General features: G+C 36.9%; 2 protein-coding genes across 2 annotated transcripts in view; both read right to left on the reverse strand.

The window, feature by feature from the left end:
- The window catches only part of LOC134824966 (muskelin-like), a 472,587-nt gene that overhangs the window by 427,496 nt on the left and 23,134 nt on the right, over positions 1-21,957 (reverse strand). The window lies entirely within an intron of this gene.
- LOC134824755 (serine/threonine-protein kinase PAK 1-like) lies at positions 12,121-20,625 on the reverse strand. The gene is made up of 4 exons (XM_063836729.1): positions 20,448-20,625; positions 20,117-20,202; positions 19,690-19,764; positions 12,121-12,165 (listed from the first exon to the last, which is right to left on the reverse strand). The coding sequence occupies exons 1-4, from the start codon at positions 20,623-20,625 to the stop codon at positions 12,121-12,123; spliced, it is 384 nt and encodes a 127-aa protein (XP_063692799.1).

The following is a 21,957-nucleotide window of genomic DNA, read 5'->3' on the forward strand; positions in this document are numbered from 1 at the left end:
CAAGTCTCTATGACCTTTAGGAGCTGAAATACAAAAATCCCGTATATGCGACTGAGGGTAATTTAGAAAATTTGCCCTGTAGGGTTATGTCTAGCGACACAAATTGCGTACCTAAACGATTTTGGTTAAGAATGATCTAACAAACAACCCTGTGTTGTCAGAAATCGTGTACATCGAAGTGCACACTCAACTATTCCCTGCTACTAGAGTATAGTAAATTGATCGCTTTTTTAAGTTGTATAACCACATTAACTAAGTGTAAAACATAAATAACTTGTTGTCTGATTTGGAACGTAACCAAAAAATAATAAGCTTAGTATATATTATACTTTTTTTCGCTATAACCTTTTAAATAAATATTTTAGACACATAGTTGATCAATAAGATGAATATAAACATTAAACATTCACATTTTGCATCTTTTAAGCTATTATTCGATTGTCTAGGTGCTATAGTTCTCATGTTATGGCATTTATGGGTCCATGCGCCGTCTCGGTAGGCCGTAACCATGGAAACGCGAAGAGCAACCCAAAGATTTTGGAGTAGGGCAACATTTTTTGGGAACTCTCAGTTACCCAATACAACTTTCTGGAATCGTTCTTTAATTTTGGACAAACTTTTGTATTTTGGTAAAGTTTAAGAGGTAAAAAACAGTGCTTGTCCAGATAGTGCTTGTCCAATATCGCTGTCAGGTGTCAAAATAACTTTTCACCACGCCTCTTTGAGTAGCATAGACAAATAGCTTTGTCTAGGTCAGCCTTGCTGTGCTCTACCATGCAAAGGTTCCCATGAGATTAAATAACTGGCCCAGTATTAGGGGGGGGGGCAAGGGGTTTTTAATTTTTTTAATTAATTAAGGGTTTCCCAAAAAAGGGATGCTTTAAAATTTTTTTTAATTCCAAAAAATTCAGTAAAATTTCGGGGGACATTTTTGAGATTTTTTTTTTGAAAATTGTTTTTTTGGGATTAAAATGAAGGATTTTTCCAAAATTTACCAATTCCAAAAAAAATTTAAAAATTTTTCCCCAAAAAAAAATTTTTGGGAAATTCATGCTGAAAAATATCAACAAATAAGTAAGATTATACCTTTTTAAAAAAAACATACAGTTAACTTAATGGGTATTAAGTTATTAGAGAAATTTTTAAAAATTTTGATAATTTTGAATAATTTTGGGGAATTTTTGGGGAACTTTTTTGGGGGGTTTTGGGGGGAAATTTTTTTTGGGGAAAAATTCAAAATCTTGGGGGATTTCCCAAAGTTCCCCCAAAGTTCCCCCCCTTGGGGACCCCCCCCCCCCCCCTAATAATGACCCCAAGCAAAAAAAAAAAATGGGGCACAAAAAAATGAACAAAAAACTGTATTATTTATAAGTCTAGTGGAGAACAAATCACGGATAGGACCAAGTTCAAAGAGCAAAAAAAAATTCGGCCTGAAGTCATTAAGCTTTTACTTATTCAAATATCTTCAATTTTAAAATCCTATCTGCTTTTGCTGGTTATTTTTGGGTATTTTAGTTGCTTTGTTTGATTGTGCTGTAAAATATTGTTTTATTTTAATAAATGGGACCCCCCATGAAAAACGATTAGCTGAACAAATACCTTTTTTTACTATTAGAAAATTGTATACATATATTTCAGTATTTTTTTAATTTTGTGTGAGTAAACGATTAGGTAATTAATCACTAATCGCGTGTAATTACACTGTGAATTTCAGCTTCTGTTGGATGTGTAAACTTTGTGAATGAACGAACAGCCACATTCGTGGAGTCCAGCCACCTACAAAATACATGGCAACATGATCACGGGTAAATATACACATACACAAGTCCTATCTGTTTTACTGCATATTTACAAGTCAACCACTGGTGATCTTTGAAAAGCCCCCCCTCCCCCCCCCCCCGCCTCATCATCTGACATCCCTTGATCATGTTTCGGAATGATCAGTACCCTATAATTAAAGAAATAATTAAACGCATAACCTAAGCCAATACTTATCTGCTTCAATTATACAAAAGGAACACGTAACAAAAAATCAGGAATGAAAAGAAGCAATTAGCATTTCTGAAACTATAACCGAAATTAAATGCTGTCTGGCCTTAAAATTTAAATAAGTTTGTATTTTTGTAAATAATAGTATTAAAAAAATACTGCATATTTGATATTGGATATCATAGCAAATCAAATACAAAAATATATGCACAATTCCAAAGCGTACCACCCCACCCCTAGCGTGGGATTCAACTGATATCGCGTTCCGTTCGGACATCCGATAAAATTGCCTTTCGTAGCATAGCATAAAGATTTTACCTCATGGTAGACAAAGCCTTCCTTTTTTCCAAGATAAAAAGACCACGTGATATTTCTCTATAGCCAAATTGGAATGTCTGGAATGCGGGCCAATTATAGCGACGACCAAAAGCACCTCGGATTCTCCTCTATCAAGAATTGAAGAATATACCAGACCAGAATCCTGTCAGAATCTCTGTCCATTAAAGATGATGCTCCTTTCTTTGGTCACAAATCCTGAATTGTTTTCCCTAACCTTCCTTAGTTTCTTCCCAAAATCGTTTTCTCTTTGTCATGCTTAGTATCCGTTATTCCTGGTATCTTTCCGCAGAATTTAGATTTAGAGTTGCTTTATTTTGTTGAAAGTTTAGTATTTTGTTTGTTAATTTTAGACAATTTAACTGATGTTGGGTTGTTTGGAAGGATATTGATGCCAACTCCTTTCGAATGTTACTTGACAGTTTAGGAGATCTCTTACTATTGGACTAAATGGATTCCCGATCTGCTAGTCCGAGTCAGTGAGTCTCAATCCCCTCAAATCAAACTATTGATTTTCTCCATACTTTCAACCGTGTTAGGTTCTTGGCCTTGATATTAAGATTTTTAGAGAACACTAGAAGATTCAAAATATTTATCTACTAGTATTCCCAATTTGAAAGGGCGAGACGGGCTTATCTATAAAATACATGGTTCCACTTTAAAAAAAAGTTTGAACTTCAAATTCCTTAGATTTTTTCAATATTTCAGACGACGAGGAAGAAATAATATGAGAGTTCCTCGTCCCAAACACTGCTCCTGCTCCACCACCAAGACCACTACACCACAACCGCTAGTATCGATTAAGTCCACATTTATAGAAAAAGATTATGTTGTCAATAGACATAATTCTTGTTATTATACACCCCCTGTTGCATTTTACATATTCTCACAACCCAAACCTTGTTCTAGTTTGCATTTACAGTATATCTGTACTTTTAGATCCGTCAACTTTGTCCACGAATGTCTTGTGCTGTCCTAAATAAGCCAATTTGTTATACTGAAATTCTTCCACGGCCGAACGAATGGCGGTGCTATCGCTTCCTTATCTAATTTATTATTCTAAATTATTTAGCTTGGCCTGTAATTTAAATAGCCGAGTGTGCCTACTAATATCGGCAATACATGATGAGCTAAAAAAGGAGATATAACCTACTTACTGAATCATTTGGACCTAAACAGGTGTTAAGAATTAGTTTAGGCAGAAACTCTTGTTTTAAAGGCAGAGGCGATTAGCAGACAAATTGTCCCCGCGCTACGTAGCGCGGCGGTTTTTGCTGTTTTTTCACAAGTCCAAATTACCAAGGCCATTTCTTTTTCGCGCCATCACGTACGGTTTTCCGTGCTTTTTGGAAGAATAACTATTGTTTACGGTATTATGACTGGGTGCATTATGTACAAACATTTTGTATTTACGGCATTGCAAACAGAACATCACCAATAAATAACGCCCCTCTTAATATGAACTGTTCTTGAATTTGACTACTATTGCTCTATTCATTATTTTACAAGCATGTTTAAATAAAACCAATGCTACAATACCCCTGGCTGAAAAATATTGTTCTTGACTGTTAGCATGAACCTCTGAGAACACGTCTATCGCACCATTAGAACGTATATGATAATCTTGTTGATTTGTGTGTTATCCACCAACATTATACAACGCGCATCATCGCATTAACTCTTATCCTGGAGGCTGTACTAGATGCGTTTTAAAGCTAATAGCTTGCGCGATGGGCCTTTGTTCGTATGGCAAAGTTTAGCAGTACTAGGACCGCCCGGCAAAACTCCCTTTTCCATCCCGATTTTCAAATAACATCACCATCCCATCATCGTGATAATATCAAAGTTTTTTCGCTAAACGGTGCATCTATAAACTTATACTCCCAGAACGTAACTAGTCAGACCACTGTGAATCAATTCCGACACACTGGTTACGTTGTTGGTTCGGTAAGGTCTTCCTCCTGCAGTCCAGCTTTGCGTCATTCAACAAGTCTATTCTATTGTGTGTTGGTAGCCTGTACCGATTCCTCTGCATCCTTCAGAACGAAATGTACGTTGCAACGGAACTTTCTCCGTATCGGTCTCCTGTACCTGCAGCTTTTTCTATGTTTGTTATTTTTACCCCCAGGATATTATACGCATCCTCAACATTCCCAAGCATTCCATTTTTTGTTGTGCTGTCGCTGTGAAAACGGAATGAGGAATCCGTATCATGAATTCCCCAGTCAATCAGCTACTTTCATTCAAAATGGATTCTGTTTTTTCATTTTCGAATTTTAATTCCCCCCCCGGGATAACTTCTCTTTTTGGATCAAATGGCTTTCACTCATCCTCCCTGTAACTTCTGTCCTATTCCTCAGAAGTTTTTAAAGGAAGTCAATGTCTCAGTTATGTTAAAGAATAAACACTTAAATCAAAGTGACCTTCCTACATTAACAGAAACAATTTTTATACATTACAAAATCCCTATGCAAAGAGAGATTTGTCAGCAGGAGGAGACAAAGTAGGAATTGGTAACGTTCCAACATCGTAATAACAGAACTTTTTGTTTCGGATCTTTTTCGTAACTTTTTCTCTTTTGTAATCCGTATTTGCTAAAATTGGTCCGCAATTTTAATTGAAAGGTTATCCCACTGCTGTCCCCATCAACAATTCATTAAAAGTAATCCTCTGATTAAAGTATCTGAAAGTCAATGGAAAGTGTGCGAAAAGAATGAAACGTAAGCAACAGAGGAATCAGAATTAAAACCGATGCTCAGCGACCTGACTAGTTTAATCAATTATAGCTAGCTAGCTGACAGCACGTGGGCTCCGGCTGTGGAGCTATAATTAGTGTGGACTGAAGTGTGAGCGGTTTTATAGCTGAATTGGCAAGTCTGAACTGATCGGCGATAAATCTGAATGACAACAGAACAACTTGAAATTTATGATCCCAGGTATAAAAAAGACCCAGTTGAGCCAGGCAAAGATAATGACCAATTTTACTACGATGATTACCGCTTTAATTTCCCGTTTGTTATTATATCCAGGCAACGGTTGAGACGTGGTTACTGGTTAGGTTCAATTAGAAACCTTTATTCAACGCTTGGAACTAGGAACAGAAAAAAATTGTTGATATTTTGAAATACTCTAAAAGACCGCTGAGAGACCTGAATTAATTCCAGTTTAAGACGGAGGCTGATAAGGTAAACAGAGTTATAGGTAGTTTAAGGTTAACGAACTAAGGTCGTTCACATGTACGTATCAAACTTAGCAATTTTTTACCCCTTTCCCCTCCGATTCAACCGTTTATTAATACCCACCCCCCTCTTGACAGCAATATTACGTAATCATGGCCTGAAACCCCCCCACCCCCCCCCCCCCCCCCCTTTTGACTTTTTCCGCTGTAAACACTTTTTCTTCACGTTTGATGCTACCATGAATCATAATGGAGCCGAAATCATTGTTATAAATTATATCCGGCCAAGGCCCCCCAAACTACTTTACTTATACTATAATAGACGGATATCCGATTCAATTTCAAAATTTGTCACTATCAGATGAAAATGAGTGGAATTTGAATAAACATAATTGCCAATTGTTATTATTTATTTATTCAGAGGGTAAAAAATAAAAGTTTGATACGTAAATCAAACAACCAACACCCCTCCCTCCCCGTATCAACCGTATGCATTTAGAACCCCCTTCCCACCTCGCTGATTACTAATATGTGAACGAAACGCCGAGAAATCTGAGATACGGGCCCGGAAAGAATTAGACCAGCCCTTCTAAGAGCTAAGAAGGAAGTCTTCAAAGTTCTATGTGGCTAAATTAATTTATGTTATCGAATTTTTGATACTTTGAATACTATAGTTACAATGACAAAAAAAGGAAAACCGGTTGTTGTGACGTTGGGGCCTCATTGCAATGTTGACACTTCCTAAACCTACCTAACAGACCTTGCTTTTCACATGTTGCAATATTGTAATGCAAGTCACTGAAATCGGTAATGGAAACTGAGTGTCATCAGAATATATAAAATTCATGACCCCGTTCAAGATAGGGAACCCTAGTCTAGCTTGCTGTGAAGATAATTTAGCAAGCAACTACACGTTCGGATCACAGCTCTTAAATAGGCAGTGTCTGAGTGGTCATGATTATCTTAGTAGCATATACTCGTTAACTCGTGCAGGTGCCAATTATTTCGGACGCTTGAAAAATGTCCAGTGAACTGCAGACTTAACTTGACAGCTCTTCAAGGAACTGTTCCATCTGGATAAATCTTAAAGTTTTCACGTTGAACCTGACCTTAGATGGCAGTTAAATGGACCTCGAAATGAAAATATAATTTTGTTGGCACTAAACCCCAAACAATTCTAAGAAAATTCATAAGACAATCTGTTAGTCCATAAACCAACAAATTGGCGCGCCAATCATCATTCAATCTTGTATTTCCCAACTTACCTAACTTTTAGTAAACCTAAACGAACAGTTCTTAACAACTCAACTTTCCATCACCCAACGTCAGCACTTTGATACAAGCGAAGTTCCCCGAACATGCCTCAGTCAAGGTGGGCGAAACATTCCCAACAAAGAAAAAAATATCTTTTAAAATAGATTATTCTATGTACCCAAATATTCCATTATGATCAGTTGCACGTTCTGATACCTGTAGTCCATTCCACTAGCTGTGCCTTTCTGTTTACAAACTCTGAAATTCTTCAGTTTTTTTATATTTAAAAAAACACTCCCATTAATCAATAACATTCACTTCGCTAACTTCCAGCAAAGCACAGCGATGAAGAAGTTTAAATCCTTCTGCGAACAATTGTTAGTGTCGGTGATCCTAAAACAAAAACACTAAGTTTTGAGAAAATCGTCAAGGTAAGTTTGATAATTAACAAATTAATATATTCTGATAACCTGAAAATTAATACTCTTTCAATTAATAATTTATTGGATTTCTTATCGCAACTTGATTTCACCAAGTCAATGCAGGTATTTAGTACACTACCCTGGCCTTAATAACACTTCTTAACAGGGCCTCAGGCAGGTACGTATATACTGGTGTGAGGTTCCACAGGGCAGGAAGTCGCTATCAAAATGATGAAATCAGTCACAGTCATCATATTAAACATTTTTAATTTAAATTCTTAGATTTTTGGATTTGTAGACTCATCCTAATAAAACATGGACTTGGCAACAAAACTTTTAAAACGACACAAGATCCTATCTCAAATTTAATAGATAGCTTACCTGTTATCTTTCTCATCCTAAAAAAAATCTGATTATCGAGTCAAGCGTCACATTCTAGTGAGAAAGAGAACCGCCACCCTAACATAGTGAACCATCGGACAGTATACTTGGTCGTACGACGAACCTGGGTCTTAATGGAATATTTGGTGAGGTCCGGGGTTGGCGTTTGATTTCTGACATCCTAATATCACACCGAATTGTGTATATCACACACACCCACCACAACTTCCCACCACGCTCACCAAAATATAAGTTCACTCAACACCATCACTAATTCACTAACCACACGGTAACCACTTTTTTGAAAAGCATATGAAAAAAATTTTTAATCGTATCAATTCACATATTTTTTTAGAACTTTAGAACTCCTGCTGTATTTTAATTTCGTGTTATTTCGTAAAACAAAGTCTACCACAGACTTCTATTTGTGTCAATGTTGATAATTTGTTGCGGACTCCGCTATAAAAAATGTTAAACAATTTAAACATGTCTGCTATAAATATTTAATCTAATTCCAGTGGACCCTTAACGACGTAGAAACTGAAACGTGTATACTGAAGTCAATAGCACAGCCGTCCTCAGAGAGGCAACATTTCAACCTCACAAAGTTGAGAATTCGACGGCATAAAAAAGTACCGAAAAATTTGCCGAAATTTGATATGTGTAAGCTGTAAAGTGCATATTTCGCTAATTTTCCATCCCAGGAGACAGAGGATGAGGGTGGGGGGGGGTTGGGGTGTGTGGGGGGGTGTGGGGTGCATCGCATAGCCTACACGAATCGCACAGTTATACAACAGACGATATCAAAGTGACAACATCCTCTTAGGCATGACTGGTGTAAATTAAGTGAGTTTACTGTTTTATTCAAAGTTAAGTGAGCACAATTGGAGCATACAAGATCCTTATTGAATTTAGAACTATCTACTTTGCAACGAATTTTAATCCTAATTTAAATTGGTCCAGAGTCGAGGTTCGCATTTCACTGATGGTAACCACTGACAGATGTGCGATGGTCCGTTCAGCCGAGTTTTGTTCTGTGCCCAAATCACACGCGCAATCAAAGCAAAAGAACGACAAGGTCGGTACTACCTTATTCGTGGTCATGGTGCACCGAGGGGTGCCCCAAAACAGTACGGGCCCTAAGTACGCAAAGGGTATCTCCGTTTAATTGCCCCACATTATTATACAGCTGGTATTTATTATACAGCTATATTTATTACAGCAGTTTTGATTGTATTGATGTTTTGTTGAATATTTTGGTGTGTTTACTACGTACTGTGGCACTACTGAGTCCACATCTGTGGTACTGCAACGACAAATTAATGCTGAAATCAGTGCCACATCGGACATATAAACCCAGTTTTAACTGTTTCTTAATTACTACACACTACTTAACAGTTACTAAAATTACTATACAACGCATTCCTCTCCACCGGTTGATGTGTGAGTTTGGTATCAGGCTATAGATGAAAAGAGGGAGAACCACCCTACCTTAATGAGAACCCACTGAGGGTAAGAACTATTAATTTCTGAATACTACTGAATACTACCGAATACTACTGAATTACTCTGAATACCTGGCATACTATAGATTATCTAAAACTAGTACGACAGTGATACCATACTTACATTACATAAATAAGAATTACATCTTATCATCGACGATGATGCCTGGATGATGTAAATTCCATCAGTCAAACTAAACTTGCATTCCAGGCGTTTATATCTGATAGCAACTAACGGAACTCATCCGTAGATTTATAATAAACCCTGAGCACTATCCTCCGTGATTAGAGATTTACCTGGCCAAATGCCTGAAAAGGATGCGAAAAAGCGGAGATGCTAGTAAGTGTACATTTAAAATTTTTCTTATGTTTTTCATGGTTCTGTAATCAGTATCGCAAATCATACGATTTCACTACTGTTTATCATTCTCTTTTCCTCCAGAATGTTTGAGGGGGTTTGTTGGTTATCTAATATTTAACCTCCTTGTAACCTTTTATTTTTAACGATGTATAATAGTCCTATAAAATAGGCGCACATGGCGAAGAAGACGAGTGTTAATGTTTAGTCTAAAGTTTAACTCTAAACGGCACGTGTAACTGATTGATTTTTTCAGGTGAAATGTTGCAGCATCCTTCTTGAGGAAGGCAGCACCCTTAATCCAAGTTTAGTTCCCCTATCCCACGCCCTAAAGACAGCCAACACTAAAAACACTGCTCACGTGAACCATCACATGGTCACGCACAATGGTAGGACTCACGCTACAAGCCGTGACTCACGTATTATAAGCACGCGATTGAAACCTCTGATGACTAGTGGATATTTGACGTGAGAGAACTTGAATTTTGTTAACCTAACCGCCCCTTTTTTTGATAGCGACGTCACACATTTGCGAATTACGAGTGAAATATACCTTGTGGTAGGTAATTTTCAACTCCAGTGCTTCTTTGATCTTTTTATAAACATTCCTCGCGCGCTCTATCAAATTTAAAACGCTAGATTTAGTTTTAATATTGGCTTTTTTTCATTTAACCAATTTAAACCAATTTTTAGGCTTAAAAAAGATATAAAAAACCTGAATTTAATAATTTTTCGCTCAAATTAGATCATTGAAAATGAATAGATATAAGAATATTTATACATTATTATTATGAGATGTAATAACTACTTGAGTAAAGATGTGTCATAATTTTTTGCATGCCATTATTTGACGTTAAATTGTTTGAAGTTTTTAATTTTTTGTCGAGATTGTTGGGCGTCTACAGTTACACGATTCATCATATCAACAGCTATTATCTTCAATCTATCTTTTAATATCTGCATAATATATGTACAATATTGAATTTCCTAAATCCACCATTCAAGGAATGAAGGAAACTTTCTTACATTAGATATGCGTCCTCCATTTAACACGGATCAACTTCTTCTTTTATATACAAATTATGGACCTGAAAAAAGACTAAAATACATCATTAAATTTCGTGGTATTGACGGTTTATATCTTTTTCTATGATTTATTATGACTTAAAAGTTTTATAATCCACCTCATGATTTTTTCACGTCCAAAATTGTATAAAACGAAGAAGTTGATCCGTGTTTAATGAGACGCATATCTTAAAAGTAAGAAGTTTCTTATTCACTTGAACGGGTGATTTAGAACTTCTAAATATTACATATATTAAGCATGATAAAGAAAGATTGTAGATAATGCTGTTGATATGAATGAATATTGTAACTGTAAGACCGCCAACCCATCGAACAAAAATTAAACACTTCAACAATTACGATCAAATTATGCAATGCAAAAATTTATGACACATCTTTACATCAAAGTATAATATACATCTCAAATAGATAATGTATACATCTTATTATATTCTATAACAATTAAAATGCATCATTTGAGCGAAAAATTATTAACTTCAGCTATTTTTAATACATATTTTACAGCCTAAAAACTTGGAGTTTTAAATAGGTAAATGAAAAAGCAATATTAAACCTAAATCTAGCGTTAATTTTGAAAGAGCGCGCGAGGAATGTTTAAAAAGATCAAAAGAAGCACTGGATTTGAAAAATACCTAACCACCAAGCTATACATTCACCTCGAAAAATCGCAAATGATCAAAAAAAGGCGGTTAACACAAATCAACGTAATCGTAAACCCAAGTCCATCCAAAGAGATTCAATCCCGTTGCAATAAAAACGTGACGTCACGGCTAGTAGCGTGACGTCATACCATTGTGCGAGACATTATGGGTCCCGGGAGCAGTGTTTTTAGTGTTTGCTGCGTTCTTAGCGCGTGATAAGGAACTAACCTGTGAATAATGTGCAGCCTTCCACCAAGAAGGATGCTTGCAACATTTTCACTGAAAAAAATCAATCAGTTCACGGCCGATTAGAGTCCTCTACGTGCATATGCTCATACGCTACAAAACATTAAACAAATCGCTTCTTCGCCCCAGGTGCGCCTTATTTTATAGGACTATTCTACATCGAAAAAAAGGTTTTCCAGGAGGTAAATATTATATACACCAAACAAACCCCCATCAACATCCGGAGGAAAAGAATGAAACAGTAAGAGAAAATCGTGCATGATTTGGCGATACTGGAAATTACAGAACCATGAAAATCAGAGCAAACTTTATAAAGAACCCTAACTAGCGACTCCCCGCTTGTGTTTTTCGACATCCATTTCCACACTTGGCCAGGAAATCACTAAACACGGAGAATAGACGCTCAGGGTTATAAATCTCCGAGTTTCCGTTTGGAGACTGTTTATAGCGAATCAGAGACTCAACGCCTGTAAGAGTAGCAAATCAGATTGATACAGGTGGGTTTACAGTGACTGAGAGGAATTAACATCCAGCAACATCGTCGATGATAAGGATGTAATCTTATTATTGTAATTGATAAATGGTAACGAATTTTTAGAAATCTATAGTATGCCAGGTACTTCAGATAATTCAGTATATTCCGATAGTATTATCAGTAGTATTCAATTAATAGATCTTACCCTCATGGTTTCTCATTAAGTAGGTGTTTTCTCCTCTAATCATCTCAATAGCCCATGAAGGTAGGACGGCCCAAACTCCACACATCAACCTGTAAGAGGAAGCGTTCGTATAGTAATTAGTAAACAGTGTTAATTAGTGTAGTAATTAGAACAGATAACTGGTTTATATGTCCGTGTGCACGATGCAGCATTAATTTGTCGTTGCAGTAAACCACATGAATGTGACTCAGTAGTGCCACAGTACGGTAGTAAAACACCACCCAAAATTTCAACAAAACATCAATAAATCAAAACAGCTGTATAAATATAGCTGTATAATAAATACAGCTGAATAAAAAAATGTGGGGCAAACCTAACGAGATACCCCTTTTGCGTACCTTAGACCGTACTGTTTTTCGGGTCACCACCTCCGGTGCCATCCAATAAAGTACCGACCATTGTCTTCTTTTGCTTTGATCTGCGTGATTTGTGCCCAGAAACCAAAATCGCTGAAATTGTGGTTACAAATCAGTGAAATGCTACCCTCCGACTCAGACCAATGAAAATTAGAAATTAAAATTCGTTGCAAAGTAGCATCCAGTTTAAATTCTATAAGGATCTAGAGTATCCTCATCAATTGTGCCCACTTAAACTTAGAAATAAACAGTAAACTCACTTAATTTAACACACCAGTCATGCCTAAGAGATTGTTGTCACTCTTGATATCTCTGTGTATAACTTGCGATATTGGTAGGAATGCCAGAGCTTGTAACAACCTGGGATGAAAATTTAGCGAAATTATTCCTTTACAGCTTTCACATATCAAATTTCGCATATTATCTGTACTTTTCAATATTGCGTGTCGAAATTGCTCAACTGTGTGAGTTGAAATGTTACCTCTCTTGAGACGGCGCTATCTGACCTCAGTCCCAGACACGTTTCAGTTACTACGTCCCTTAAGGGTCCACCTGGAATTAGATTAAAAAGATTAAGCAGACATGTTTAAATTGTTTATCATTTTATAGCGAGTCCCGCCCAAATTCACAAACATTGACACAAATAAGAAAGTCTGAGGGTAGACATAGGTTTTACGTATAAAAACTGAAATTAAAATACAGCAAGTCTAAAAGTTCCTAACACATATGTGAATTGATACGATAAAAATATTTGTTCCAATAAGGCTTTCAAAACAGTGGTTACCGTGGTACTGAAATTGAAGTCTTGAGTGAACTTATAATATGGGACGTGTGGAAGAGTGTTGGAGTGTGTGATAATCACACAATACGTGTGATATTAGGACTGTCAGAAAAACGAACAACACGGACCTCCAAATATTCCATACGACACCAGCGTTCGTCAGTACCGTCCAAAGTACTGTCCAATAGTTCACTATGTTAGTGGCGGTTCTCTTTCATCACTAGATCTCGTTATAATCAGATCTTTTTTAGCTGAGAAAAAAGAACAGGTAAGCTATCGATCACGTATGCAATTTGATCTACGAGTGATCTGGTGTCCGTTTTAAAGTTTTTGTGGGCCACGTCGCAAGTTTCGATTGGTGCAGATGATCAGGATCAGAACAAAATCCAACTCTAAGATTTAAATTAAAATGATTACAAATGACTGACCTGTTGACTGAGATTCATCATTTTGATAGCGACTTCCTGCCCTGTGGATATACCTCCACACCAGTATAATACCATACCTGAGGCCCTGAGAATAGGTGATTAAGGCCAGTGGTTATTAGAGTGTACTAGAATACTGCTTGACTTGGTGAAATCAAGTGTGCAGAATAAGAATCCAATAGAATTAATTTAATTGAAAAGAGTATAATTTCAAGTTTATCAGACATCATATTATTTTTAAATACAAACTTACCCTGACCGATTTCCAAACTTAGTGATTTTGTCTTAGGATCACCGACACTAACAATTGTTCGCAAGCAAGATAAAACTTCTTCAATCGCTGAGCTTTGCCTGGAAGTTAGCAAAATGAATGTTATTGATTAATGGAGTGTTTTATAAATATAAAAACTGAAGAATTTCAGAGTTAGTAAACCAGAAAGTCACAGTTAGTGGAATGGACTTAAGGTATCAGAACTGTGCAACTTGATCATAACTCGGAAATATTTGGGTAAATAGAATAATCTATTTTAAAGTTAACGCCTTTTTCTTCTTTATGGGTAGAGGGCACACTACCCCACCTTGACCCTGAGTCATGTTACCGGGGACCTCGCTTGTTATCAAAGCTGCTGAACGTTGGCTGATGGAAAAGTTGAGATTGTTAGAACTTGGTCGTCTACGGTATACTAAATTATGAATACTGTTGGGAATACCCAAAAGATTGAACATGATATTGCGCGCCAAGTTTTGTTTAATTGGACTAACAGATTTCTTTCTGAATTTCTTAAATTTTTTGGTTAGTGCCCAACAAAATTAAATTTTCATTTCGAGGTCCAGTTAACCTTCCATCTAAGCTTCGGTCTCATCGTTTGAAAAACTTAAGATTTATCATGATGGTAACATCCTTGAGCAGCTGTTAAGTTAAAGTCTGCATCACTTGAACATTTTTATCAAGCGTCCCGAATTAGTGGCACCTGCACGAGTTAACGAGTATATTGCTACTAAATAATCACGACACTCATGACACTGCCTATTAAGAGCTGGGATCCAAATTGATAGTTGAATTGCTAAATATCTTCACACAACTAACTAGGTTTCCCTATCATGAACGGGGCTCATGAATTTTAATAAATTCTGATTACAACTCAGTTCACAATTCCGATTTAGTGACTCTTGCTTACAATATTGCAACATGTGAAGCAAGGTCTGTTAGGAAGGTTAGGAAGTGTAGACATCATTATCGCAACATCGTCCCCCGTATCAACGTCACAACAACCGTGTTACTTTTTTTGTCATTGAAACGATTATAGTAATTCAAAGTAGCAAAAACTTCGAAAACATACAATAAGTTTAGCCACATAGAATGGATCTAATAATTTTTAATATGACAGTGAATGGGCAGTGAAAAAAGTGGCATATGGTTGATAGTGACTAGTGTGCTAACCGTCTGGTTTTATTTATTCCTTAGTTTATTCTCGGTAGTTGATTTGTTGTGTGCCTGATCTTGTCGATTTACGTAGCCCGGGTAAATTATGTAACAGAAAAGGTGGCCATTCTTCATCGTTTCCTGAGCTTTGTAGTTCTATCATTACACGCTTCGCTGATTTCTTATATATGCTTATTGAGAAAATGCTAGATGGGCAAGTTATGCGACTAATGTTGTGCTCGGTAATAGCTAATATAGGACCTTTATACAGAACACTAGCGCGTAGATCTGGTTGAGAGAACGTTGTTAGCCAGTCGATATTGTCGTCATAAGACGTGCCATACTTTGGTATATCGGGAGGAAATAAGTCTTTTATCGACGACGGCAGAAGGCCAGGCATGTAAGTTATCTTGTGCATCAGAGTCAGAGCATTTTTTATGATGACCCCGTGTACAGATAATATTTCGTATTCTTTAAACGTAGTTTTAGTATGATCCGGAAGCTTACCGTCCTTGTAATAGTAATTCACGTAGCCCGGCATAACTGCTCGTATTCCCTGCTTTTGTTTCGTGAACAGTGATTCAATATGGGATTTTGCAGCAAAGCCCCAAACTAGTGAACAGAAATTTAAGTGAGATTGTACAAAACTTTGGAAGATCTGTAAGCGTGCTTTGATTGGTAATTTGCGTTTTATTTTGAACATAATACCTATAAACCGTGACATTTTTGTTTTGACGGCTCGGATGTGGCTGGCCCATTTTAGTTTGTCGTCGACGATAACTCCTAAAAACCTGGCCTCCGTTTTGCGTTCTATAGGAGAGTTGTCGATACTTACTTGTAGGGACGATAGATCTACCCGTCTTTTTGAAAATACCATATAGCAAGTCTTCTTCAGATTAAGAGCTAGGCCGTTCGAGTTAACCCATTTTATCAACACGTCAGTGAGGTGGTTTACTTTGGATATAATGTCTTGTACATTTGATCCGGTGATAATAATGTTTGCGTCGTCTGCGTATAATATAAATTTAGCTAGGTTACTGATTCCTGGTAAGTCATTGATATATATGACAAAGAGCAGGGGGCCTAATATGCTCCCTTGTGGAACACCGTATATCATAGATTCTAATGATGAATTGGAGCCGTTTAGGGAAACAAATTGACTGCGACCACTGAGGTATGACTCGAACCATTTCAACGCAATGCCACGAATACCGTAATGCTCAAGTTTCCTGAGTAATGTCGCGTGATCTAGGACGTCAAATGCCTTGCTATAGTCTAAAAGTAATAAAAGTGCTATTTGGTTCTTATTTAGAGAATGCAGAATAGAGCTCTGAGCATTGAGAAGTGCGTGCTCACATGATCTTCCTGGTCGGAATCCGTACTGATTCTCGAATAGAGAGTTATTCTTGTCGAGAAATTCTAAAACGCGTCTGTGCATTAGTTTTTCATAAATTTTTGAGAACGAGCCCAGAAGCGAAATAGGTCTATAATTCGCTACGTCGAGTTTACAACCTCCTTTGTGTATAGGTGTAACTTTTGCCGTTTTCAAAGCTTTAGGGAAGGCTCCCTCTACAAAAGATGTGTTAACTACTTTTGCTAAGGCGCATAAAAAATTTTGGCATGTGCTGGCTATTTTCAAGGGCTCAATCTTTGAATCGAGAGTTGCCTTATTTTTTAGGCCAATAATAATTCTATGAATCTCGGTGGGCCCAGTAGGTTCGAGGTAGATAGACGTTGGACATGACCCGGTCAGATACTCCTGGAACCCCCCAGGATCGAAGGTCTGTCGGGAACTGATCTGAGACTTGATGTTGGCTGCGATGCTGGAAAAGTAGCCATTGAACTTTTCAGCGACTGCCGAGTTAGTACTCAGGATCGTCCCGTCAGTATCCCTCAATCTGATTTGATCAGATCCCCGTCTTTTTCTGTTTAGCAGGCCGTTGATTATCTCCCATTGTTTTTTGGAACAGTCCTGATATTTTTCAAATTGTTTTTTGTAATACCGCTCCTTGGCAATGTTAACGTGTTTACTGCAAAATAGTTTCATTTTATCGTATGCAGCTATGTTTTCATCAGTAGGCTCTGTGATATTAAGATGGTATAATTGCTGTTTACGTGCACAAGCTGTTTCGAGCCATGGAAGTATCCACGGCTTCGGATCAGACCGTTCATTTTCACGACGATTACGATTACTCTTAACGGGGTATGCAGTGTTGTAATGTTTCATGTAGATTTCTGAGAACTTGTCATACTGTTCACTCGCACTGCCTGATTCCCGCGCTTCCTCCCACGTCTCCCCTTCCAATAGCTCCTTGAACATAGCATTGCTGGCTTCATTCATAGTACGTGTTTCACGGTATTTTGTGGTATCGGTCCTATTTGAGTGTGTGGTGTGCTTTTGTGATACTGCACGTAACTTTATAGTGGTCAACGTTGCAAGATGATCGGAGATGTCGAGTGTTAACACGTTGCTACTTAATGTGTTTTCAATATTATTTGTGTACACATGGTCAATAAGGGTGGCACTGTGGTCAGTGACTCGTGTTGGTTTTGAAACAGTTTGAACAAAACCATATTTTGCCAGTGTGTCAATGAGGTTCTGGCTTGAGGAATCAGTGTCATATTTAATAAGATCAATATTTGCATCGCCATGAAACATAACGTGTTTGCGTGAGTGTCTATCTAGTCTATTAAGTACGTGATCGAGTAAGCTAATGAACTTATTTGTATCTCTTGACGGTGATCTGTATAAATTTACTATAACCTTGGTTTTGTTAAAACCTTTGCAATTATGAATTTTGACTAGTTGGAACTCACCACTCATGTCTTCAGGATCCAGAGCTAAGTCAAGACGTTCAATTTTATCAAAATCGCACACACGTTTGTTTATATAGATTGCTAACCCACCTCCTCTCCCCGATTTTCGTAAAGGTGCTTGTATAACAGGTTCGTGAAAACCCTCGATTGTGATATCATCAATACCATTAGGCAGCTTATCAATGTTACAGTTAGTTTCATTAAAGCATAACACATCACATTTTGAGAAGGTGTGGATTTCTTCTCTAAGATATGTTATGTTTTTTGCTAGTGATCGTATATTTAATGAAAAAACTTTCAACTCGTCTTTGGCGGAGTTTGTGACGTTTTTAGGTTCTTGATATTTGCACTTGGTTAAGATTTCGCTTATTTCATTCCAGTATTCGTTGTTCATGTCACTATTCTGATCTAAACTATTGCCGATGGAATTTATTACGTGCGAGCGATCATATGGATTGAAACTAAGACGTGATGCGTGAAGGTGGTCGAACTTATCATAGAGATCGAATGTCTCTACATTGTAACCTGGAATCATTGATTCGCAACATCTGATGCAACCTAACGTTTCCTGGAAACATTTCCTATGCACATGGCCCTCGCACCATGCACAAGTACGCAAGTTAGACTTAGAGTAACACCAGCCCGGACAGGCCGTGCATTTGATTTTAATTTTTTGACTATTGCTAACTTCACCGTTTGTGTTCATGATGTTTTTAAATTTCGTTGTGAATTGATTAATCAAAATAAATGTTTATGATAAGGTATATAAGAATATATATGAAAGTCAGACCTGCTTCGCGAAAACTAACAGTTTTGTGAGCTAACAGATCCTGACTGATACTAATTTACACTAACTGATTAATAATCTTAACTATCTAAAACTAACTATCTAGCGAGTGTGCTAGTAGAGCAGCTTAACTTTGACTGTACTGTACTAAAACGTGTAACTTTAACTTGACTGTAGCTTAACCTCAACTGTACGAAAACTTGCTTAGTTTGGAACTTGTAAGACCTCGCCTACAATTGCACTCCGCATTACCCGTCCGTTAACAAACAAAAAACAAAACAAAAAACTTTCATTAGGTGTGTTGATGTGTAATCAAAATATTATGTCAAAGATTTGTGATGAATATGAGAGTTGGACGATATATGTGTATGACTGCTAAGTACTAAAATTGTCTTTGATTAAAATTTCGTAGCTGAATAATGGAGATAGTGGTAAAATGAAAATCTTATCTGTAGTATTGCTATTTTAGGGGTGGCAGATAAGAAGTGGGCCCATTTATGCATCTGATTGTTTCTGATTGTTTAGTCGTGAGAGCTTATTTGTGACACAATTAAATTGAATTAAATTAAAACAGCACGTGATTACATGTGCCGTATCGTGGCCAGGAGTTGACTCGTACATATATCACCAACAGAATCTCCTACCAAAACTAAACTAGAAATTCTCCAGCGTGTGATCTATCCTCAGTCAAAATATGACTAGCATAACACTTGATCTACAGATCATAACATTTCATTTCCCGATAACAAAAACTGTCTCAGTCGCAAGAGTTGACCGATCGCAACCTAATCGTTTCTCACACCCAAACAAGGGTAGATATTCATTTAACAGTGACCCAACCCGAGAATGTGGCGGAAAACATGACGGTGACGGTGTAACGGGCGAGATGTAAAGAATTTACAGGAAAATGAACGATGGAATGATCTCATTCTTCATTACGTCATGAAGTCGTCATTTCTGTGGAACACTCCAGATTTTCACTAACCTCGGGATTTTTCTTGGTTTCTTCTTTACTGATGGCAGATGTACTGAGAAGAACTTCCCATTCTTTTGGTAAATTCTGGAAAAGTAAATAGTGAATCTCAGATATTTAAAATTCAAATAATCCTATGAACGGATGGCGAATAACAAGGTTGAAGTCGGGTAAAAATACTAACCGCTGTAAGGTAACACCTCAAATAAATCAGAGTTTAAAGATTGAAACTTTCAGCACATTTATTGTATTCATGACAATGGAAAAAATTCCAAGATGGCAATGTTATTCAAATGGGATTGATATAAATCATCATACTTAATTAACAATAAAAAGGCGTAACTAAATTCTTAGAATATTCTAGTTTCAGACAAAAAGATAATTTATTATACCAAATTTTTAAAATTTTGGTAGAAGAAAGGATGAGACATAAACTTACAACAAATTCTCCAGATTCTTGGTCAAATCCTACGTGCATTTGATGTGAAAAGTCTTGTGGGCTGGAAATCTCTATCTTATTACGACCTGTGGAGAAAACAAGTTATTTACGTAAATATACGTAATTATATACATATACGTTTAAATTATATACATATAATTACGTATATTTACGTAAACTCTGTGTTCAATTTTCATTTCACTTTGTTTTTTATTTGACCGGGGACAAATACAGTTTATAAGTTTTGACCTAACCTTTGACTACATTAATTAATTAAATTGAGGAGATCGTAAGGATTATGATTATAGTTTAAAAAGCATAATTCCCTCACCAGGTTTCTTGAGGAAGTATGTGAAAAACTTGCTCTTCTCCTTGTTATGACCAGGAGGCATGGGAGGAAGGGGCTTATCAGGGGGTTGGGGGGAGACGTCCATCAGGGACACAGTACGGGGAGGGGGTGCACTCGGCTGGTTCTCATTGTAATCAACCTGGTTGTGGTTATAGGACATCCCTACCACCTATAAGTGGGAGAGTGGTTAGTTGGGCTAATTGGATGATTAGTTTCTGTACTCAATTAGTCATTTTTCGTGACATGTAATGCCAGTTATGATAATTTTGAACCTGTGAAGTGTGAGTGGAGATTTGCTGAAAATGTTTGCTAAAATAACAAGTTTGCTAGAATAACAAGTGAAGTAGATACGATTGATTCCAGAATCACGCGTTATAGAAATGACGCGGTGCTATCGCGGAGATATCAAATCGTGTTGCCGAATATATCGAGAGAATAGTAAATTGATCGCTTTTTTAAGTTGTATAACCACATTAACTAAGTGTAAAACATAAATAACTTGTTGTCTGATTTGGAACGTAACCAAAAAATAATAAGCTTAGTATATATTATACTTTTTTTCGCTATAACCTTTTAAATAAATATTTTAGACACATAGTTGATCAATAAGATGAATATAAACATTCACATTTTGCATCTTTTAAGCTATTATTCGATTGTCTAGGTGCTATAGTTCTCATGTTATGGCATTTATGGGTCCATGCGCCGTCTCGGTAGGCCGTAACCATGGAAACGCGAAGAGCAACCCAAAGATTTTGGAGTAGGGCAACATTTTTTGGGAACTCTCAGTTACCCAATACAACTTTCTGGAATCGTTCTTTAATTTTGGACAAACTTTTGTATTTTGGTAAAGTTTAAGAGGTAAAAACAGTGCTTGTCCAGATAGTGCTTGTCCAATATCGCTGTCAGGTGTCAAAATAACTTTTCACCACGCCTCTTTGAGTAGCATAGACAAATAGCTTTGTCTAGGTCAGCCTTGCTGTGCTCTACCATGCAAAGGTTCCCATGAGATTAAATAACTGGCCAGTATTATATCAGGATGTCTAGACATGTCTTACCATTGTTTAAAATATCAAATAATAAGGGGGGGGGGGGTCCAAGGGGAACTTTGGGGAGTTTTGGAGAACTTTTTTTTGGGGAACTTCAGGAAACCTGGGGGACTTTCCCAAAGTTCCCCAAAAAATTATCAATGAAACAAATAATTTTGGGGAATTTTGGGGAACTTTTTTTTGGGGAACTTCAGAAAGTCCCCCAAAATTCCCCAAAGTTCCCCAAAGTTCCCCAAAAAAATTAACATGCCAAAAAAATGATCATGCTGCAAGTATCAACAAGTAAGTTAAGATTATACCTTATAATAACATACATGTTAACATTAATGGGTATTAATGTATATTAGAGAAATTTTGAATAATTTTGAATAATTTTGAATAATTTTGGGGAATTTTGGGGAACTTTGGGGAGTTTTGGGGAACTTTTTTTTGGGGAACTTCAG

Source organism: Bolinopsis microptera, chromosome 13 (assembly GCF_026151205.1).
Source record: "Bolinopsis microptera isolate Bmic1 chromosome 13, MBARI_Bmic_1.0, whole genome shotgun sequence".
Taxonomy (NCBI): domain Eukaryota; kingdom Metazoa; phylum Ctenophora; class Tentaculata; order Lobata; family Bolinopsidae; genus Bolinopsis; species Bolinopsis microptera.

Excerpts from the sequence above, each read along its gene's own strand:
- LOC134824755 (XM_063836729.1), bottom strand. The coding sequence starts at position 20,625 with ATGTCCTATAACCACAACCAGGTTGATTACAATGAGAACCAGCCGAGT. Across the intron at positions 19,765-20,116 it reads AAGAATCTGGAGAATTTGTT|AATTTACCAAAAGAATGGGA; the intron begins GTAAGTTTATGT and ends TTACTTTTCCAG. Across the intron at positions 12,166-19,689 it reads AAACCAAGAAAAATCCCGAG|GTTGATGTGTGGAGTTTGGG; the intron begins GTTAGTGAAAAT and ends TTCCTCTTACAG.